We start from the raw sequence: 23,500 nt of genomic DNA on the forward strand, positions 1-23,500 counted from the left end.
CACAAGATCCACTATATCTGTGTCCACCTCCTGGGTCTGGAAGAAACTGGTGATGGTTGGCTGGCGAGGGAGGGGGCGGGGTGGCTGGGATTGAAGCTCTCTCAAGGTGTCCCTGTGTCTACGGAGCTCAAGCAGGAAGAGGCCTAGGCAACGCTGGTCTTGGAAGTCAATGATCCTAGAGAGTGGACCAAATCCCTCATGAAATAGACAGTGAAACCTCCCGCGGATCTCATAGTATACTGGGCAGTGGCATATGCAATGCTCCTCTGTCTCAACCGTTGTGTGGCAAAGAGAGAGAGAGAGAGAGAGAGAGAGAGAGTTTAAATGCCTTCAAAAGACCATAAGGTCTATGAGACTAAGGGATTATAAAGATTGTGTTACAAAAAATTGGTAAACAGACAAAAAAGAGAGAATAATGTTGCCTAGCTAAAGCCCTAAGCCTTTGGCCTTGGGGCATGTAGAACCGAGATTTGGTGGGAGCTCTGGAGGGTCTACTATAGCCATGTAATATGGATGTTTAATTAAGTGAGGTCTGTGCAGAAGAGGCAGTTGATCTCCTGGTGCGTGAGGGGGGCGTCAAGGCTATAATGGAAAGGTGGTAGACCATCAATGCTTAGGGAGTGTGAGGCGAACCATCTCCTCACACGAGTATACCATGAACAAACTGCTCCCTGTGTCTCCAGTCTCATCGAGGATTCCTCATTGTGAAGATCGGTCCTGAGAAAGTAATGCCGAGATATAGGTATGATGAGACTATCTCCACCACTCTGCCACCATATGTAAGCCGATTTCTCTTTGCTGCTGCCCTAGATGTATTGAAAATCATGACTTTGGTTTTTCCCAGGTTCGCAGTCCCTCCTTTGAATCTGAAATTAGGACAATGTTATCCACATAGAGGAGGATGGGTACTAGTGTATTAGCCACTGTAGATTCGGCCCCTCCCAATCTGTCAATGAAGTTCTCAATCTCATCAACATAGAGTCCAAAGAGAGTGGGTGATAGTGGGCATCCTTGTTTCACCCCAATAGTACTCTTGATATCCTCTGACATACCTCCGGGTGCCTGTCACCGACTCATATAGTGTTAGTACTCCCCATATCATATCTGCTGGGATCTCAAGCTCATGGAGTCTCCTAAAAAGACAAGCCCTTGGGACACTATCAAAAGCTTTGCGGAAATCCACAAAGCAGCAGTACAGCTGTCTTCCCTTATGCTTGGCTTCCTCAATAATGGGCCTCAAAGTGAAGATGTGATCTAAGGTGGAGAAGGACCTACTGAACCCTGCTTGTGCCTTGGCTGGCTCCTTGGCCATGTCTCTCTACATGATTGCTGATTTTTGCTTCTAGGATTGAGCCAAAAAACTTGGCTATGATGTACCCTATCATGATAGTATGGTAGTTGTTTGTGTCGAGGGTATTCCCGGCTTTGTGGATGGGAAAGATTGTGTTGGTAGCCCAATGGGTGGCTAGGCCTTCACATATGGAAGTGTTGAAAAGCACAATGAGGAAGGGTGCAAGGGTATCACATGCATGTTTGATGTGTTCAGCTTAGAGATCCTCATGGTCCCTGGCCTTCCCACTCTTAAGCGTACTATGGCCCTTGCGACATTGGCCACCGTGCGGCGTGAAGAGCGAAGATCTGGCTGGCCGGGGGATTTGTGACATGTCAAAGGTGGGCTGATTTGGGGCATTATAGAGCCCTTGGGCATGCCTGTGCCATGTAGGGAGTAGAAGTGCACCTTCGTGTAGGGAGAGGGTTGTATGGGATATGGCACCGAATGTGGGAGATTTGAGATGGTGAAGGCAAGATATGTATGATCAGCTCCGATTGGGGGAGGGGGTATGATGAAATCCTGTATGTAAGGGGTAAAGGCCGGAAAGCCCATCCGGTAGTCCACTGTACTACTTCCTCCTCGGTGTGGAAAGCATGTGAATTCTCCAGATTCTGGCCTTCTAGACATGCCGTTATATATAAACAAGTTAGTGCGGCACCCATGTCTAATAATGCTCTCCCTGTTGCTGTGAGTCCCATATCCTTTGGTGCCCATCTCTGTAGGGTCAAGCTCATACATGATGGCTGAATCATGGTCAAAGTCATATGGCTTGAGACTGGAGGCTGTGTGTCCTTGCATTGAAGTCACCTACAAGGAGAGAATGTCTCCTTGTGTGGAGAACTCTGTGATGTCGTTGTAAAGTGGCATGAATGTGGAGGAGTTTCGTGAAAAGAATCTTGATGTATCTGGCGGGAAGTAGCACACATCAATGTACAAGCTTCACCTCTTGGAAAGCTGAGCCTGACCCACATGAACCTGGCTTCCTTGTCCTTCTTCATCACTGTGATCATAAGGCCGAGATAGTCCCTGAACAGTATCCCTACTCCACCCGATCCTCTAACCCTTCCATTATTCCTGGTTTCTCCTCGATAAGCTGACTTCCACCTGTATCCAGTGACCATTGGAAGACCTCTTTCCGGACTCTGATGAGTCTCGATGTAGAAAACCAGCTGCCTCCCACTGTATGTCTCCATGAAGCCTCCTGGTTCAGACCACAGTGTCCTGTTGCAGTTGAGTGTATCCTTTGTCCCATAGACCTCGCACCATCATGCGGGTCATTTATCTGTGATGACGATTCTGCCATCATGATAAACCGCCCATTTGCTTGCCTTCCTTGCTTCTCTGACTTGGGCCATACTTGTTTTGCGGTGCTTGACTTGTATCCACTTCACGTCATCTCCCAGGTAGATTTTGAAGCCCCGAAGGGTTACTCTCTTTTTGAGAAACTACATCTGTGATGTGTTATCAAGGAATCTAAGCATAAGGGCTTGTTCCCTTGTTGCATCCTTCCCCTCCCACCATGCCTCTACAAATGGTGTGCCTGCAATTCCCATTTTGTTGCACAATGTGGTGGCATCATCTCTAGAGGTGAGGCCCACTACCCATACGCTAGGTTCCTTATGTTTTCTACGCTTTTCGTCTTCTAAGGTGGTTGTCATAATGGCATGACAACTTTCTGTTTTCTGGCCACCTCAACCCATTTGTTCTCAAGGCCCTTTTTAGCAACCTTGACCCATTTAGAGGTCGTTGCTTCACCCCAGCCCGGAGGTTTTGAGTACCTACAGTGATAGCGTTCGTAGCCTCTTCCAAATCAGCTTGTAACTTGCCATTTGCTTCTTTGAGTTGGGTGATCTCAAGCGCTTGGGCTTCTTGCATGGATAGTTCCCCTTCTGCTTTCTTGATGTTCTCCATGCATTCAGCTTTCACCTCGGGCTACACATGATTGCATCTCTCCCTTGCATTCCTGTATACATTGCACTCTCACATCTCCCATGCATTCCTGTACACATGCTTTCATTTGAGGCATACATAACATGATCCATTCTGCTTTAACCATTGGTTGGCATGATTTCAGGTTCTCACTCAGCTGGTTTTGCTTATCTCTTTGCATTTCCACTATTTAGGATACTTCCGGTTGCTCCTTAGAGGTGACTTGGGAGTCCTTACCGTCTCACATAGGCCCTGTTGCAATTATATCAGCCCTTCAAATGAAACAGGTGGTATGCAAGGGTGGCCATACATGTATGGCATATGTCCGGTCTATTCAGCGAGACGACTTGGAGGATTTGGTGGGAGATAGACAACACATTTTGGATGAGCATGGACACTTGTTTAGTGCCGATTTGCTCGTGGAGTTATCTCTGACATGGCTTGAGGACCACCACATTGATCTCATTCTTGGTGGAGAGCCCCCCCGTCTTGTGCCCCATACTGGATGAGTCGTCCTAAGATGACAGAGCTCAAGCAGTATAGCTGGTATGTGGCTGCAATTTCTATTGCCTCACACCAGGACTTGTATGGGATGAGTGAAATGTATCATTTGGATGAGGATTTTGCATGCATATGGGCTGATTTGTAGGCCAACTCATGCTTCATTTGTGATCAATGATGGGTATCTCATGATGAAAGACAATTGCATGTGTGGTCAAGCACATGAGGCAAAAGGTCTTGGATGAAGGCCATACTCCTCCCTATGCTAATCATAGAGGTATATTGCCTACAATTGAGAGGTATTTCTATTGTCGGGGCATGAGAAAAGACAATGATGCATATGTACATGCATGTGTTACTTGTCAAAAGGTCAAATTTGATAGGCAACAGGCTCTAGTTTTTTTGCTTCAGCCTTTGCCTATTCCCAACTAACCATGGGATAGTATTGCGATGGACTTCATTATGGATTTTCCTCGCTCTCAAAATGGGAACAATGCAATATGGATAGTTGTGGACAGGCTTAGCTATAAAAGTTGAGTATATGGCTAGAATGTTTTTGTTGCAGGTGTTCAAGCATTATGGTATTCCAAAGTCCATCATGGGGGACTGAGATCCCAGACTACAAGTCTCTTTTGTAGAGCTATCTTTGACAATATGAGCACAAAGTTTCTTCAGCTTGTCATCCTCAAAGAGAAGGCCAAAGTTAAGTTGCAACTTCAACAATATTGGAGTCGTTGAAATGTTATGTGGCAGATTAGAAAACTTTGTGGGAGAACTATTTGCCCTTGGTAGAGTTTGCATACAACATTTTCCATGCATCTATGGGAAAAGCCCTGTTTGACATCATCATCATCTAGATTCTATGGTAAGGTGGTGTTGACACCTATCCTATGCACTAAAGGATGAATTTTTTACCATAGATGAGTATGTAAGAGACTTGGATATTGCATTTTCCCAAGTGCGAACATCCATTGAACATTCACAAGAGAAGCATAAGAAAGCTTTAGACAAACATCAGAGGCAAATGGATGTCAAAGAGAATGATTGGGTGTTGTCGGAAGACGTGTATCCAAGCTTTCTACTAGGTATTATGGACCCTTCTAGGTTACGAAAAAGATCAATGATGTTACTTTTCTGTTGTGGTTGTTGGATCATTGGAAGATCCACAATGCCTTTCATGTAAGCCTCTTAGGAAGTATGTGGGACTAGAACTAGCAACCCAATCATCATGGATTCACCGGAAAGTGAATGCACTCGAAGAGGTTTTGCAGCCAGTATGGATTGTGTTTCACAAAGGGCACAAGCTTGTGGGTGGTGCTATTTGGTGAAGTTTGTCAACTATCATCAATGGCTGGAAGAGGCACACTTCAAGGATTATCCACAACTTTTGTAGGCTTACTTGGAAGCATTTCATTTGAGGTCAACAATTTAGAAGCTAGGCTAGACATTTATTGGGCTTACGAGATTGGCATAGGGATCCTTGTGTCGGCACCAAGGACAAGAGAGGTTGGGCTAGGGACCTCATGTCCGCACCTAGTGTCATGTGCATGCACATGGACATGCTAATCCCAATGCTAATTCGTGGTTCAGCTTCAACAGCTGTATAAAGGCATGGAAGGCATTGTGGTGGACCAGGTTCTTGTCAGCCACCAATAGATGATGGACCTATCAGATGGTGTCGGCTGCATGAGAAATATTTCATGTCCAAGGAACTGGCTGTTCACATGTCCTTAAAGGGTCTATATAAGGCGGCGATTGGCTCATTGTTGGTTATTTGACATCTAAACAATGCAGATTAGATAGGATAGGTTCTCCACCTTTTTATGGGCATGCCTAGGGCTGCCAAGACTTGTACCTTATTGTACATTATGAATATACTGAAAACACAGCTATCTCTCTCTCTTCTCTCCATCTCTTCTTTGTGTTTTGCATCAGGATGTTCCTATGGAAAGGTGCTTGGGGCTGAAAGAAGACACATAGCTTCTCCGCATGTTACATTGGTATCAGAGCTTCAGGTTTAGCAATGCTAAACACTGATGGTGTCCGAGATGAAGGTGCACAATCCAAGGAGAGTAATGCAGCTTGGGTCAAGACCTCCCGAAGCTGGTTGGTGTCAAGCAGACCCAAGGGGAGCGTTTCATGTGAGTCGATAGGCAGTTGGAGTTGCTCATGAGGCTTTTATGGAGCATCGCAAGGGATGAAGTTCATCCAAGGTGTGAAGCCAAGGATGCCCGGGACCAATCGTCAAGAAGAAGGATTCATGTTTGTGTTTAGGGACATGGCAAGAAAGAAAGGGGACAAAGCGGAGCAGATGCATAGATCCGCATCAGATTTGGAGTGGAATTGGAGACATGGCAAGGTTTTAGTGAAAAGGTTGCCAAGAAGGGAAGGATGACAAGTTGGGAGACCATATGTGGAGACAGGGGATGATTACAGTCATCCAGGGTCAAAAGTTGGAATCTCGTCATCAAGTTTAGCATAAGGGGATGTCATGTGCATGCACATGGACATGCTAATCCTTTATTTGCAGCAGAAAAAGATTAGATCATGGAGCTTCAGCAGCTATAAAAAGGCATGGAACGCATTGTGGTGGACCAGGTTCGTGTCGGCCAGCAGATAATGGACCTATCAGATGGTGTCCGTTGCTGCAGGAGAAATATTTCATGTCCAAGGAAATGGCCGACATTGCATTTCACATGTCCTTCAAGGGCTATATAAGGCAGCGCTTGGCTCATTGTTGGTTACCTGACATCTAAACAATGTTAGGTCATAGTAGGTTAGGTAGGATAGGTTCTCCACCTTTTTATGGGCATGCCTAGGGCTGCCAAGACTTGAACCTTTTTGTACATTATATATTAAACATCTTCAAAAGACCCAGTGGGTCTATGAGACCAAAAAGACCCAATGGGTCTATGAGAGAGAGAGAGAGAGAGAGAGTTGTATTAACGTCTACAAAAGGATGAGACCAAAAGGTTACATCATGTCCATGAAATACATCATCATGGGTACTAAAAATAAAAATCAAAGAAAGTAAGAGAGTACACCAGTAATGCACAACTCAATGATAGCTTGATTAGTGATTATCTTAAGTACATCAAGTACATGCTTTTATAGTTTGCAAACCTTATCTTTTGACTCACACAAATCACTCACATGTGGGGACATGACACATGGCACACACTTATCTTATCCAGATAAGAGGGTGCTCCCAAACTATAGACCCAATCATAGTTGCAAATACCAAGCAACTACATAATGCTCTCTCGGATCAACTACAATCCACAATCTCATTCTTTCTTCTTTCTTGTAATTGATTTCTCAAATCAATTGTTGCTTCCCCTGCGTCCAAACATCCACCAAACAAGAATATAGATGTATTGAGAAACCGTGCATGTAGCAAATCTTGTATGTACTTTTTTTTTTTTTTGGAAAAACGATCCTTCTATTAGTTAATGAGAAAGCGCCATAAGGCTACAAAGCTCACCTCACAAGGAGGGATAAAAACACACAGTGAACACCTGAGCTCCACCCCCGTGGTTGGCCGCTCTCTGGGGGGGGCTACCTAGTAGTACATGTGGGAGGTGAGAAGAGCCAAACTGGAGGCCTATAGTGCCAAGTGACATCCTCGCCCCTCGCGAGGAGGAAAGGGCCAGGCTGCCAAGTGCGGAGGAAAGCCTTGCGGCGACCTCTCATGCGATCCGAGTCGCCCTGAAGTTTCCCCCAGTGTCCTCGCAAGGTGTGAATGATGTCCACCCAGAGGGCCTGTATGACCTCCGCCGTGGAGTCGCCTGGCGGTCAATGGCCTCCCTGCATCGGGCTCTCCATATGTGCCAAGCCGTCATGCTGCTGATCATCTCCCATTTGTGCCCGTCCCCCTCCTGGGAGACTGTCGAAGAGAAGTCTGGCGTCGGAACCACCGCCATCGCCCTGTCAAAGACCTGGATGGTTGCACTGCCAGGGACGTCCTCATATCCAAGGGCCGGGCCGCTGTCCGTGGCCCAAGCCACCGCACCCCACGTCACCATCATCTCACCTGGCGAGCCTGCAAAAACCATCCTGAGAGCGCACTGCCAGACCTGCTGTGCCTGTGGGCAATCCCATAAGCAATGCCGCTGCGACTCCTGTGCATGGCCGCACCGAGGGCAGGACGCTGGGTGTCTGCCAAAAGCTAGCCAGGCCCCCACAGCCAGTCCTCTATGCGCTGTAAGCCAGAGAAAAAGCGTCACCTTTCGGGGCCGGAAGCTGGCCCAAAGGCACTGCCAAAAGCCCCTAAGAAAGGCAGGGGAGAGCCCCTGTCGCCGCCAATGCTCGGCCGCCGCCGGGGTGCCCGCTATCCTGTGCCTCTGAATCCGCCGCCCCAGCCTCGCTGTGTATTGAAAAAAGGGGATGCCTGGGCTGGTAGGGGCCGAGTAGGGATCTCGCCAAAACCACTCACCTGGATCCCACTGAAGGCGAATAAGAGGCCTGCTGTCCCAAGCCCATAATCTCCAAGAACAGTCCTCCCCTATCGAGGCCGGTGAGGGGTCTACATGCCACTGTCTCTGATGAAAGCCGACCACCCGCACCCTCTGAAAAATACAACCCTGGAGCTCATCCAAATCTAATCGTGTCCTCTGAAGCTGGCCACCCTCTCCCACCTCGAAAGTGAGTGGGGCGACTCTCTCTGCTGTGCCGCAGACCGCTAGAAGGATCTCCCATCCACTGTGGAGGTGGAGGGTCCTGTACTGGGGTCCGCCACTCCCGGGGGATGGCTGCCTCAATGTCCTGTCTCATCAACTCTCTGCCCCTCTTCCCGCTGAGTCTCCTCTCTTGAGCCTCTAGAGGCAGCTGCTGAAAACATATCCAATCGTCTAGGGGCTGGGTTGGGCCGGAGCTCAACGGGCCCCACGACACGTGAGACCGCGATCCAACCATATGACCATTGGGAAGTCGGATCAAGGGGTTCCAGATCAATGGCTGCCTGAGGCGCTCCTCATCGGTGCCCGGGGGAGTCTGGAAGAGTGACGGCCTCAGATGCGCCCAAGCCCTCAGAAGGCTAGCTGCGCTCCTCGAAGCCAAGGCCCACTCCTCTGGATCGCTGCTCTGAAAAGATCCACCTGATGCTGGGGGTCCAGGGGCCGCTAAGAGAAGGAGTGCGGCTGAGAATCCTGGAAACAAGAAACTCCTTCCACGGCTCAGCGCCTGGTAGGAGGCCACGATCCACCAACTTGCCAAGCAAAGCTCGGCTTTGGCAAATAGGATCAACAATGCCCAGGCCGCCTCTCTCCCTCGGCTGAGTGATCACAACCCATGCCACCTTGGCCCTGGCGGGCCGCCCGTCGCCACCGGACCAAAGAAAGTTCCTGATGAGCCTCTGCACCTGGCCAATGCATGCTCGAGAGAAGGCCCAGCAAGAAGTGATGTACCACATGGTAGCAAGCAGAACCTGGTTGGCCACAACCACTCGGCCAGCCAGAGATAAACGAGCGGTACTCCAATACATAAGCTTCTTCCGAATGCTCAGAAGAAGGGGGGCTATCTGCTGCTCCGGAGATATGTCAATGCCCACATAGCATCCCAAATAGCACACTGTAGTGCCGGGGGGCAGCCACTGAAAACCATCAACTAGCCTCCAAGTCGGGGGGGGCATAGAACTGACCCACAACCCACACGACTTGTGCGAGTTGATCAAAGCGCCCGAAGCTCTGCAAAACCTGTCCATGGCTGAGGCGAAGCGGCGGAGGTTCTCCTCTCCTCCCTGAAGATAGACAGCAGTGTCATCCGCAAACTCCGAGTCTAGGAGCTCCTCCGAGGTGCGGATGGGGAGCTGGAGGCCCCGCAAACCTGTATCCTGTGCCGTCAAAAAAGTGCTCATGGCCTCTGCCACAAAAAGAAAAAGAAAGGGCGCCAAGGGGCACCCCTGCCGCACCGAGGCGAGAGCTGGAACCTCTCTCCGCGCACGCCCTGTATCAGCACCTGGCTATGAGCCGATGTGTAGAGTGCAGAGACCCCACGGATCCATTGAGGGGGGAAGCCCATCCTCTCCATAGTGCCTTCCAAGAAGGCCCAGTCCACCCGATCATAAGCCTTCTCGAAGTCGAGAAGGAGCACTGCCAGATCCTCCTGTCGAAATCTAGCCAAAGCCGTAGCCTCCCAGAAAGACAAGATGTTATCCAGGATGCTCCTATCCTGGATGAAGCTTGTCTGCGTGGAGTGGATGATGTCCGGAAGGTGAGGCTGAAGCCGCCTGCTGATCGCCCTAGCTAGGACCTTGTAGGCCGTGCCTAGCAAGGTGATCGGTCTCCACTGTCTAATCTCCAGTCTGTCTCCTCCCTCTTTGGGGATCAAGTGAATCAACCCCTCTGCCATGCTGTCCGGCATGTCTCCCGACTCCATAATCTCCTGGAATGCCAATCTGAAACCCCTATGTAAGAGACCCCAGTACCTCTGGAAGAAAGCCACTGAGAGACCGTCCTCTCCTGGGCATTTGCCCCGAGGAAGTGCCTGAAGAGCCTCCTCCAGTTCCGTATCCGAGAAGGGGGAGAGAAGAGAGTGCTGCAAATGGGCCGCGGCACAACCGGTCTTGTGAAGCTCCAGACTGCCTCGCGAGCCTCTCTCACCCTGTCATCTGCTGGCTCAGCAGAGAGCAGATCCCTGTAAAAATCTATGGCTATCGCCCGAACCCTGGGGGGATCCACCACAACCTGGCCATCAGCCTGCCGAAGACGCCTGAGACCCTCTCGTCTGAAACGGGGCCCTGTCGCCTCAAAGAAATCTCGAGTCACTCTGTCTCCAGCCTGTGTCCAAAAAGAAGCTCGAGCATGGAATCGGAACTCCACCCTCCTCTCCTCGATGGATCTGATCTCTGTGCGAGCTGACTCCATCTGCTCTGAGATCCAAGGGCTCGTAGGATCCCTCTCCTGGAGTCTCTGAAGGGACGCTAGACTCCTCCGCAGGCTCCTCTCCTGCTCTCTGAAGGCCTCCAGACGGTGCAGGGCAGCCTGTCTGAGCATCCTACTAATCTCCTGCAAGCCCCTGGCAAGATCGCTGGCTGCCGATCCTCTCCTGAACTGCAGCTCCTGCCAGACCTGCTCAACTCTGGTCGCAATCTGGGGCTCCTCTATGAGACAATCCGGAATCCGGACGCTCTGGCCTCGCTCTCCTCTCGTAGGGTCCTCGATCTGGAGAAGCACTGGAAAGTGGTCTGAAAACGAGGAGCCTGCAAGTATGCCCACCGTGCCACCTCTATCACAAGCCCACTCATCAATGTAAAACTTGTCGATGCGGGAAAGGTTAACTCCTGTGGCCCGTCTATCCGAGCGCGAGAAAGATAAACTCCCCTGCAACCTGCCAAACTCCGAGAGAGTCCACGGATCCTGGCCTCTCACCTGCAGCACTAGTTCCTCCCAGGCAGCGAGCTCCGGCCCATGAATGGTCTCCTGGCTGCCCCCCATCCTGTCCTCTGCATCCTCCAGCATGTTGCAATCCCCCCCTAGGCACCAATGGTCTGCCATGGGGAGGGACTGCCTAATGGTGCTCCAGAACTCGGCTCTCCCGGTCGCCCCATTAGGGGCGTAGAAGTTGAGGAAGCCAATGCGGTCTTCCCCAACCCGAAGGATGATCCACTGAGCTCGACCCTGGACCAGAGTGCCAGAATCCACAACCTCGGATAGAAGCTGCTCGCTGACTGAGATGCATACTCCACCCTGGTTCCCCTGGGAGCCATACGCCGGTGACCAAAAAGTGTGACTCCTGCCTGGCAAGATCTTCCCGCAGGTGCGGGTACGCCCGGCAGAAAGGTGGTGTTCCTGGATGAAAAGGATATCTATGGGTCCTCCAACGAGAGCCCTCTGGATCTCCTGGCGAAGTTTGCCCCGACCAATGTAGCAGCGATGTCCACCGAGACCCTGGATGTTCCATGAGAGGATCCTGCAAGTGAACCAGCCGCCACTGGCTCACCCCTCTCAGCCGGCCCGAATGATCTGCCCTCCACTCTGTGAGTCTTGGGCGCCGGCTTGGAGGGAGAATAGTCACTGTCTGTCCGGGTGCGGAGTCTCTCCAAAAAAAGGGTGACCTGTCTCTGTGTCCAGCCCCACTCCGCCTTCGCCCTGTCCAGGGCATAGGCGTGAGACCAGTCCTATGCATATATGTATCTAAAGGTAGGCTGCACCCTCGGGGTGGCATGGAGGAGAATCAGTAGCACCGCCTCAACTGAGGTGTGGACCGGATCCGCCGCCAATCTCCTATACCAAACAAGCTCATGCGGGCTGAGTGTAATCGGGTCTGCAATAGGTCCGTGAGCGCCAAGTCACTGAAGTGGTGAGAAAACTCCAGTATCTGATCACGCAAAACTTCCTCTACAGAGTTGCAATCCCATGCTGTGTCTGGGGCAACACTGAGAGGAAAGGAGAAGGCCACTATGCTGCTCACCACTGAAGGAGAACGAGAGGGATGGCACACCACGCAAACTCGCAAGGGCGCGACCAGTGTCTCGAACGGGCCAGCATCCAGCTGGAGGCACCTGAAAAAACCGTAATCCACTGGGAGCCCCATCACTCGCGGGGGCCCCCCAGGGGAGGCCGGAGAGAACTCTGTGGGGCAGGCGAAGCTAGGATCGCCATCTCCACCGGCCCGGAGTGGCGGTGGAACAGCCGCTGGACTGAACTCTGGCCTACCCAGCTGCGCTGCCCGGGGGCAGTGGGTGGTCTGGCGAAGTATCCTGGAGAGGCCGAGGGAGGGATGGGGGCTCGCGGAGAGGAGGGGGGAGAGCGAGGAGAGGATGGAGAGGCATCTGCCAGAGGATAGGTGTCAGGGGGGGCCGTCGGGGGAGGCGGGAGGGGGGGGGGCGGGGGGGCGGGGGGGGGGGGGGGGGGGGGGGGGAGGGGAGGGTGGAAGGAGTGCTCTCCGGGTGAGGGGGAGAGGAGCCGGGGGTCGCAAAGTGCGGCCCGGGATCCTCAGGAATCTGCTCCATGGAGGGGGCGGGCTCCCCGCGGGGGGGAGGCGAGAGCGGGGTCTCCACGTGGGGGGCTCCACCGGCGGCCTCAACGGGCACTGAGTCTGAATCCTCGTCCATCGGGTGGGACCTGCTGGCCGCCTATCCCTGATTGGAGCATAAGTGCGGGTAGGTGCCTGTCCGCCAGCCTGTGCCGCCTGCTGGCGTCTGCGACGGTCCCTGCGGGCCGGGCGTTTCCGCCGGCGAACCTCCTGCCATCCGCCAGCCTCCTGGGTCTGCGCGGCCTCCTCTGCCGGGGCCTGCTCGTCAGATGATGGCGCCTGCTGAGACGAGCTAGGGATGTCCGGTCTCTGAGGTGGATGGCCACCCCTCGGGTCTCCTGCTGGGGGTCCAGAGGCGGCAGAGCGTGAAGGATGAACCCCCTTGCGGGGACAGGCGCGTGCGAGATGGCCCATCTCCCGACAGGTGTAGCACTAGCCGGGGAGGCCCGAATACTCCACGCGCTGTATCAGATGTCCTCCAGAAAGACAAGGGAGGAGGATCGTCTTCGGGAGGGACTCCGGTGACGGAACCACAACACGAATGGCCGGGAGTCTTGCTGCCCGAGCTATCACTGAAGCCGCTGTCTGAGGCGTTTCCACCACCTGCCCGAACGCCTTGCCAATGGATGACAAGAGGGACAAGTACTCCCTACGGAGTCCAGGAAAGCAGATAGTGATGGGAAAACCTGTCGCGCCTGCTAGCGGGTCAGAAGCGGGGTCGAAACCGTGAGTCCATCGCGCCAGGAACGCCCGGGATGAGCGGAGGGCAATGGGGCTCCGAGCCAGCACCATTTGAGCTGCCTGGGGGGGACTCGAAATCCACCTGGTAGTAGCCACGTCCCAAAAAATCGACGCTGACGATCTTGGCAAGCACGCCAACGAGGTTGCCTTGCAGAAGGTCGCGAAGCTCTCTCCGCATCGGACGGCTACCCACTATCTTGCAGACCAAGGAGGAGGCCTCAAGAGCGGATACTGTGGAAACAAACAGCTGATGATCTGCAGCTGTGAACTCCAGACGGAGACCGGATTCGGCAGGGGTAGTCGGAGCGGCTTCCATGGAGTCCTCCAGAGGGAAAAGGCTAGAAACCGGGGTCACCAACGGGAGGGACATTGCCCTACGAGGAAACAGAGGGGCGGAAGGTTAGAGGATAGCGGGGGCGCCGCGGGGGGGGGGGGGGGGGGGGGGGGGGGGGGGGGGGGGGGGAGCTGAGGCGGGGGATAGCGGTGGGGGGAGGGGCGAGACGGAAGGGGAGGAGAGGGAGAAGGCGGGGGGGAAGAGCCGCGTAGCGCAGGAGAAGGCGGGGGGGGGGGGGGGGGGAGAGAAGGCGGGGGAGGATGCGAGGAAGGAGGCGGGGGAAGATGCGAGGAAGGAGGCGGGGGAGCGATGGTGGGGGAGGATGCGAGGCAGAAGGCGGGGGAGAGAAGGCGAGGAAGGGTACGAGGAAGGAGTCGGGGGAGAGGACGGAGGAGAAGGCGGGGGACAGGCGGGGGGGAGAGGGGGGCGCGACGGCGAGAAGCAGCAGGAGGGGGAGAGGCGGAGCTCGCAGGCGCAGATCGTACCATAGAGCCGTTTAAATCTTGTATGTACTTAACAATAATCCTTGGGATTAGTGGCCTAATCTAGCAAGTTTAGGAGAGCCTTGGGATTAGGGAAGCCGACTGATACGGGTCACTAAGGTGGATTATCAATAAAACCATAGTTATCGGCTATTTATGACTAGTTGGTTATTTATGGATGCCGACTATTTATCACTAGTTGGTTAATCACTTTATAAGTGGCCTGTGGATTTATTATTGGTATTGTTGACAGTTGTTGACAATGGGTTCACCCTAGTGGTAGTCTCTGGTCTAGGCTCAGATCCATTTTCAACAAGTGTCAACAATATCCATAATAAACCCACAAGTCACTTATATAGTGGATCTAGTACTATAAATAACCAACTAATTATAAAAGCCAGTAACTATGGTTTTACTAATAATCCACCTTAGCTATTCATATTAGCCTGCTTTCCCATTTTCAACGAGTGTCAACAATATCAGTAATAAACACCCAAGTCACTTATATAGTGAATGTGCTACTATGAATAACCAACTAGTCATAAATAGCCAGTAACTATGGTTTTACTAATAATCCACCTTAGCCATTCATATTAGCCTGCTTTCCCTAATCCCAGGGCTCCCATAACCTTGCTGGATTAGGCTAGTAATCCCAAGCTAGGTACATAACAAAATGAAACATGTCAAAGCATATGGCACTCCAAGTAATTATATTCTATGTTCACTCACCACCTTAAGGACAAAGTTGGGTTCAGCTAGTACTCGCCACCAAACTATAGGCTTGACAGGTACATACGAACAATTTTTAGTGTCTGCTGTGCATTTTGAATTATGCTTAATTTGATGTGATTTGTCCAGGTTTTTGGACGGTGCATTCTTGTATGTGAAGGTTAAATGCTTTTGTTACCTTACTGAGAGATTATTTATGTGCAGAACTTACAGTGGGGAATGTGGTTCGTCGCGTCTTACACATTATTAGGGAGGAGGAAGCATCTCTAGCAACAAAAACCATGGTTGATGTTAGCAATGCAGCTGAGAGCGATGATGAAGATGGTGATGAAATGGCTAGCTTTTCTGCAGTTGTGGTTGCAGCTGTTAATCGAAGTGTATTGAGAGCACCAGCATTGCATAACCTACTCGAGTCTTTATCAGCTACTTCAGACACCAACTGTAATGCATCATCTGGTGGTGATTCCGAGAGCAAAAGCAAATGTGAGAAAATATATACTATCTTTCTGTATAAGGATTAGGACATCTCTCAATGGATTCCTTACTTTGTGCCTTGGTGAGCTGCAGCTGGGGAGAAAAACGCCAAAATTTGGAAGCTAAAACACAGTGTGATTGAGGGTATCAATGAGCTGTTGCAAGAGATTGACAACTACCATTCACAGGTGGCAGAGCAGGCACTTCAGCACATACATCAAAAGTACTTACTACTTTCATTCTAAATGCCTTGATAGATTGTAAGCAGGGAACGCGTATTTTCTTGTTGCTTCTGCTGTAGAAGAACATAATTATGGGGCACGTTAACCTTGTTTTGTTCAAATGACTGACTTCATTTGCTTTGACAGTGAGGTTATATTGACATGTGGGAGATCACGTGCGTTGCTTCAGTTTCTTCTTGAAGCCAAGAAAAAGAGGTCTTTTGAAGTCTTTGTTGCTGAAGGTGCACCCAGGTATAATTTGGTTCATCATATTGGGTGACTCATTTATGAGTAAGCTATATTTAGGTCTCTTGGGAAACTATGTTTTTTGGGATCTCTAGGTACCAGGGGCATACATTGGCTAAAGAGTTAGCGGAAGCAAATTTACAAACGACTCTCATTACGGATTCAGCCATTTTTGCCTTGATATCTCGTGTGAACATGGTTTGTTTGTCAGAAAACTCATGCTTCTGTTTCAAATTTTGGTTGAACTTGTATATTATGGGAAGCCTTACAGTTTAAGTAGGAGATGGCTTCCCTCTATGGTTAGGGTTTGCAATATACATTAGGGTTTGGTCCTGTGTGTGTGTCTCCTCTCTCTCTACCTATTTTTCAACATGGTATCAGAGCCTTGTGCTCTCTATTAGGGTTTATGAGTGAGTGAGAGAAGAGGGAGAAGAAGCTGTGAAGAAAAGCTGTGAAGCTTGCCATTGATGTTGTGAAGCTTGGAGCACACCAATTACTATCAGATCTGAGAGCTTGGCCTAAGTACTTCTCAGAGCTAACCTTTTCTTTTGGTCTTATGTCATCACACTTGGAAGTTATCCATGTGTCAAAAAGAACATCTCATCATACCAATTATCTGGTTCATGTATCTGATTTTTCTGGTCCATCTAAAGTTTTTGATCATTCTAATCAGTCTGACTTATTTGACTGTTCTGATCATTCTAATTTTTCTTACTACTCTGTTGTTGGCGTTGGTATCTCATTTGAACATGGTTTTGAAACATTTGGTTGCTTGAGCATTGTGATTTACTTCGAGGAGGACATAGAGGCATGTAAGGTATGTTGAAAAAAATGAAGTGAAGCTATAATTTTGAAGAGTTAGAAGAGAATGCCACATGCATCTCTTCTCAAGATGCTTGTGGGCATGCTGTTTTTGGGAAAGCTGACTCAGAACTTTGCCTTACTGCTGTGAGCACCTTTGCTCTGGATCTTTGAGCAGTCCTATTTTTGCCTCTCTGATTTTTGCAAAACCATCAGCCTAAGTAATGAAGTATGGTTGCATTGTTTAATTACTGGAGTCTTTTGGAGACCAGGAAGCTTGTCAAGCCCGTGTAAACAAGTCGGCCTTTTTTTTTTGGCCCCATGTCAGTCCTATTTGTAAGTTGTAGTTGGAGTTTTTGCATAGACCTTGCACTATCAGTTTTTAACTTTTCAAGGTTTGCAACTCTTCATTGGTTAAGTCACAAGGTCTCTTAATTTTCTGTCGATTTGTCAATTTCAGGTTATTGTAGGAGCTCATGCTGTGATGGCAAATGGAGGAGTTATGGTTCCAGTGGGGCTACACATGGTTGCTCTTGCAGCTCGCCGTCATGCTGTTCCATTTGTGGTCCTTGCTGGCTTACACAAGGTGGCTTTTTACTAAAAACAGAGCATTGTATGTTTAGTAGTTAGCAATCAAGAACCACTTTCTCCTGTGAGAAAAACAGCATTTTTATTGAGGGAGCTAACCTATCATTGTCCTAGTTGTACTTAGGCAAGGACCATTAAATCAGCAATGCTTTGAGATCATGCTGAAGCATCCTGTAATTAAGCCCTGCCCTCACCCCGCCATCCCTCTCCTCTGGTCACCAGCATTCACCCCATTGCACCATGCACACACACTCTTTGATCAACCATGGACAAGAGGACTTAGCAAGCAGAATCTTCAATCTACGTAACAACAGCAAGCACTTTACATAGTGTTAGGAAGAGCTGAGAGAGCTCGAGGAAAAAGTAGCAACCTTCATATTACACGTGCTTTTGTGGGGCGCATCCCTGAAGCAATTTTTTATTTGTGGCAGCTTGCAAGACAACCAATTAGGCTTCAAGATTGACCAGTCCTAGTAGAATTGTTAGGACCTATAATCAGCTTATATGCAGTGCCAAACTCCTTAGGGCCATATGTACACACGATTTTTGTCTTGTGTGGGCCAATCAATAGTTTGTGAGCGCTATCAGGAGCGTTCAATTGTTATATTCGGCTCATGAATAATTTGCTCTCTTGCTTCTATGAGAACTTAGAAGCTTCTGCTCTTCCTATCAAAACATGCTTTTGCTAGGATAGATCTTCTCGGTGCCTACACCGATAGATTGGAGAGTAATTTATAGTACTTTAAAGGAGTTGATAAAATTTTGCTCCGTTCTACCTTTACTCTCCCTGGGCTGATGTGGCTGGAGCTGTAGCTGCAGCATGAGGAATGGAGGTGGACATGCCTGGGTGTTGCATGGGCACTACTGTACATTTATTGGGCTTGCCTTCCTGTTTGGAGCATGGAAGATTACCTCACCTGAGAAGAACAGGATTTCTTAGCAACAATGTGGTACATCATTACTGGCTCGGGTGAGAGTTGTTGGCAGCAGCAGGTTGGGACCAAAGTTACCACCTCATCTCGGCGTAGGGACTGGATACAAGAAATGGTTCCCAGAAGTCTTCCTTGGCTTTTCCCAATACCTTAGGCCCTGCATCAGATCATATGGGTCTCAGTGAACAGGGTACATGTTCCTTCACTTGACCTCAGTGGCAACTGAACTGGCTCTTTAGATGATTTGGTCACAACATACCCTATGTTTGATTTTGTGAAATCTTTCATGTAATCAAAAATAAAATGTGGTGCCATTTTCCCTTGCCATTCCGTTGTTCATGTTTCTCCACCATGGTTGTTCCTCTTCACGCCAATCACGAGTGTTCCAGTTGGTAAGTATGCTAAAAGGGTGTATCCTTGTGCTGCTGATCCCCCACGTGGTTGCAATCCGATTTTCTAATCCAAGGCAGCTCTAGTTAAGAAGTTGTGTTTCATTCACCCACTTTTTCATTGACAGTAAGAAGCAAAAACTGACCAAGCCCATGGATAATGTGTTTGTAGCAAGTCTGAACAATTTAACTTTGTGGATGATTGCAGCTGTGTCCTCAGTATCCACACAATCCTTTCATTCTTCTGAACGATATGAAGTCTCCATCAGATATTATAGATTTTGGAGATATTTCCGACTGTTTACATGGAGGATCAGGAGGCCCCAGTCTGCGCACTGTGAATCCAACTTTTGATTATGTTCCTCCTGACCTTGTCAGCCTGTTCATAACTGATATGTAAGGGCGCTCTCTCTCTCTCTCTCTCTCTCTCTCTCTCACACACACACACACACACACACACACACACGACGCGCAGGCACACATGCACAGGCCAGGCAGATATGCAGAAGCTGTCTAAATTCTTGTGTTGATGACATACAGTCCTTATTTTGGCTGACTTGGTTCATTCGCAGGGGTGGGCACAATCCATCCTATGTCTACAGGCTAGTGGCAGAGTTTTACAGTCCGGAAGATTTTGTCCTTTGTTGAGGTGTGAAAGCATTCAGTTGTATTTTTTAATGTGCTCAGGCTACCATAAGAGGGGCTGCCTCCTTGGCAAGGTTGATCAAATTTTGACAAGCTCTTTTGTGTAATATATTTCTGGGAAAGCTTTTGGACTATTACTTTTGTTTTATTGACTTTGGTGTTTTTAGCCTTGTTGAAATTACTTTGATCTCTTGATACACAGTTTTGAGGAGAGATGGTAGTGCAAACAGCTACTGATCCTGGTGTGAGATGGAAATGAAATGTGTCGATGTACACTAAGTCTTTGTTTGTGCATTCAGAAAAACCATGCTTCTGTTGTTAGAAGTCATCTCTTGTCTATATATATACACCAGGGCCTCTGTTGTGGGTATGCCTGCCCTTATTAGGTGTTTTCTCATTTTTCCCCACTCTCTGTATTTTTCCCTATTTTTCTGTGGCATGGGAGGCAGTCTTGTAGTGGCAGGAGGACCTAGAACTTGGCCGACTGCATCTGTGGAGACACTGGAGGTGGCCGACTGCTCTGCACAGGTCATGGACCTCCTTGATGCTGGCCGACCCCCCTGCTGCTGGTCGACTCTGCATTTTAGCAGTCGTGGGGTTTTTGTGTCTTGTCGGCTGCCCTACAGCAGGCCGACTGCTGTTGGGGGGCCATATAAAATGGCCCCCAGCTCCCTTGTCACCATTGTATCATTCCGGGATTCTTTTGTGTATATAGAGCAGAGTTACATGCCTCTATCTCTCTCTCTCTTGTGCTCTGATTTTCTGCATTGCGTTTTGCTCTTGTATTCCGAGATCTGGTCATCATCTCCGCTGCGTATTCTGATATGGTATCAAAGCCTAGGCTCTAGATAGTTCTTGGGATTTGTGTGAGCAAGAGGGGGACTGTTGTGTTGCTGATTGGTGGACTGTTCGGGAAGAGGATGGCGGGCTGATTTGCTGGACAGCCACTTGCAGGTGTTAGTTCTTCTTTGTTCCCACCCACCCACCCTTTTCAGAGTACATCCCCACAATGGTAGATGTGTTAGAGATGGCCGAGAGGCATGTGAAGATCCCGACACTCCCCACGTGCCCGGTGGACCGTTAGTTGGACGGGAACAACTACGGCATATGGAAGGTTATGATGGAATCTGTTCTGGAGTCTTACGACCTCGCTGATTTCGTCGTTGTTGGAGTTCCATACCCGGAAGCAGAGGAAGGGGAGTTATCGTCGATCCGAAGGGACCGGGAGACGCAGGCACAGATGTGGGATTGTGTCAACGCTAGGGTCCGTTCGTTTATCTTTCTCAACTGCACACCGCAGGTAATCAATCATGTGAAGCATATGACGCTGGCCAGAGGTATATGGCAGCATTTGGCCTGTCTTTACAACAGGGTATCACCCATGAAGAGGATTTTCTTGGAAGTACAGATGCGGGTTATGAGCCTTGCAAAGTCGTTGACGATGCGGGAGCATATTAACAAGCTGCAGGCTCTTCAGCAGGAAGTTCTTCAGGCTGGAAAGGAGATATCGTCAGAGGACATGGCCATGACGTTGCTGTCACACTTGCCCTCTCAGTACTCAGCATTTTACTCGTCTTTGATTACTAGTGGCATGCTCAGCACCATCACGTGGGAGGAGCTTGTGCCCATGGTCTTGGACTAGGAGGAACGATTCACGAACCCTCCTCAAGATGGAGGTTCAGAGGCCTTTATTGGCCAACGGTCGAAAGGCCGTAACACGGGCAAAGGGAAGGCTTCATCGGAGAAGTCTTCTGAGAAGAAGTCCGTTTCTGACCGCGAGAAACTAAAGGCAGAGAGGATTTGTAATGATTGTGGCGAGAAAGGCCACTATTGGAGGCAGTGTCCCAAGCGAGATCGAGAAGGGTGAAGATTCCTCAGTAGCAATCATGAAGACTCCGGCTTTTGTGCACCTGGAGGTGATGGACACCGATGTTTCATTTTCTTCAGGCAGGGAGGAGATTGGAGGATTCTCCGCAACGGATACTCAGGAGTGGATTCTAGACAGTGGTCCTTCCAAGCACATGACTCCTTCCTGTTCAGATTTACAGGATCTCTACAAGTATTCTGGTCACATTGTTATTGGGGATACATCCACTGTCCCAGTTCACAGTGAGGGCAAGATGGAGATAGTTCCCGATGGCAGAGGGGAAAAGCATTCCTCCCAGGTGTTGTATTTTCCATCACTTGGTTTTCATCTGTTGTCGGTGCATCAGGTTTGCAAGACTGGCGTATGGGTGGAGTTTGATGAGCATTTTGTTGCTCTCCGGACAAAGCAACAGGCCAGGTAGTTTGGGAAGGCGGAGTGGAGAATGGAGTCTACAAGCTTTTAGCACTCTCTCTCCTAGGTCCTCAGGTTTGTGAGGAGTGGCAGTCTGGTAATGGCCACTAAGTGTGGATACGTTGCAGGTGCAGGCTTTCCGGGACCAGATGGTGGATAGCTTGCCAGATGATGGCAGTAGTTGGCAGGAACTTTCCAGTACTAATGTTGGTGGTTCTTGTGTTCGTGAGTCAGAGGAAACTGAACAGGTAACTTATGCTCTGATGTCTCGTATTATTCGAGACAAAGCAACTCCTGTAGATGAGGATGTTCTTTCCACGGGGACCTCTCGGAAAGCCAAGCAGGTGGTAGTTGATTACTTGCAGAAGGAGGTACATACTCCAGGCTTTGTGGTTCCGGATTCAGAGGGGGTGGTTGATAGGTTTCAGAAGGCCTTGCGTGGTCTTCAGCAGGTTTCCAGGACTCGGCTTTGCATCGTAACAGGTGTTGATCCTTGTGAGCAGTGTGATGCCTCTTTGACTCAGAAGCAAAATGGTTCATTGATCTGGTTGATGGACACGAGATTGGATGGGAGCTTCCTGATGAGGCAGTTGAGTTCATGGTTGCAGATGACTCTTTGGGAGACAGGATTGCGTATCTTGTGGTTTTTGCAACGTGCGAAGGATCATGGACTCTTTTACACAAGAGGGGGATTGATTGATGGAGTCTGACTCCACGGTTGGAGTGACTCAGTTTGGGGAGGAGATCTGGACACGAGGAGATCTACTTCAGGCCCAGGTGCAGTTTTTTGGAGCAGTAAGAGGCAGTCATCTTTTGCCTTGTCGACGACAGAGGCAGAGTACCGGGCTGCTTGTGATGCTGCTTGTGAGGTGGTGAGGTTGCAGAGGTTGCATTGCAGGCTTGGGCTTCCACTGGAGGAACCCATGGTCATCCAGAGGCATTTTGTTCGTGAACAGATCGTTGTTGATGACATCTTGCTAGAGCTCTGTTTGACGGAGGACAGTACGGTGGACCTCTTCACGAAGTTGCTATCTCAAGATTTGCTTAGGCGGCACCCCAGCTCCCTGTGGTTGGTTTCACAGCCAGGAGCTGAGAGGGGGTGTTAGAAGTCATCTCCTGTCTATATATATACACCAGGGCCTCTGTTGTGGGTGTGCCCGCCCTTATTAGGTGTTTTCTCATTTTTCCCTGCTCTCTGTATTTTTTCCCCATTTTTTCCTATTTTTCTGTGGCATGGGAGGCAGTCTTGTAGTGGGAGGAGGAGAACTTGGCCGACTGCATTTGTGGAGACACTGGAGGTGACCGATTGCTTTGCACAGGTTGTGGACCTCCTTGATGCTGGCCGACCCCCCTTGCTGCTGGCCGATTGTGCATTTCAGCAATCATGGGGTTTTTGTGTCCTGTTGGCTGCCCTACAGCAGGCTGACTGCTGTTGGGGGGCTATATAAAATGGCCCCCAGCCCCCTTGTCACCATTGTATCATTCCGGGATTCTTTTGTGTATATAGAGCAGAGTTACATGCCTCTATCTCTCTCTCTCTCTCTCTCTCTCGTGCTGTGATTTTCTGCATTGCGTTTTGCTCTTGTATTCCCAGATCTGGTCATCATCTCCGCTGCGTATTCTGACATGTGTGTCAACATGAAGGCTAAGTAAAGCTAGCGTGCTTGAAATTCTGCATTATATTTGATCGGTCCATGGAAAACTGATTCTTCTAGTGGGTCCCAAAAATCTCTTTTAAGGACTTCAAAAAAAGAAACTTTTGTAATAAAAATTATGGTTTGAAATCTCTAGCTTTCAGTAATGTTAAAGAGAGGAATTTATGTTCTCGAGCAGTGATCATGTTCTATGGTGGTCAGCGAGGGTTGTGGTTTTGTTTTGGAGACCCAATATAGTTTGTCCATGTT

At 49.6% G+C, this 23,500-nt stretch overlaps 1 protein-coding gene across 1 annotated transcript in view; it reads left to right on the top strand.

Annotated features, from left to right (window-relative positions):
• LOC147621542 (uncharacterized) overlaps positions 1-19,451 on the top strand; it is a 76,458-nt gene extending 57,007 nt beyond the window's left edge. The window contains exons 3-9 of the mRNA XM_086824307.1: positions 15,227-15,505; positions 15,590-15,719; positions 15,865-15,969; positions 16,059-16,161; positions 17,225-17,350; positions 18,882-19,069; positions 19,246-19,451. Of these exons, the coding sequence (XP_086680433.1) occupies positions 15,227-15,505; positions 15,590-15,719; positions 15,865-15,969; positions 16,059-16,161; positions 17,225-17,350; positions 18,882-19,069; positions 19,246-19,321 (1,007 nt within the window). The 3' untranslated portion in view covers positions 19,322-19,451. The remainder of the gene's footprint in view (positions 1-15,226; positions 15,506-15,589; positions 15,720-15,864; positions 15,970-16,058; positions 16,162-17,224; positions 17,351-18,881; positions 19,070-19,245) is intronic.
• The last annotated feature ends 4,049 nt before the right edge of the window (positions 19,452-23,500 follow it).

This window comes from Cibotium barometz, chromosome 30 (assembly GCF_041138505.1).
Source record: "Cibotium barometz isolate CiBa-2024 chromosome 30, ASM4113850v1, whole genome shotgun sequence".
In the NCBI taxonomy this organism is placed as follows: Eukaryota; Viridiplantae; Streptophyta; class Polypodiopsida; order Cyatheales; family Cibotiaceae; genus Cibotium; species Cibotium barometz.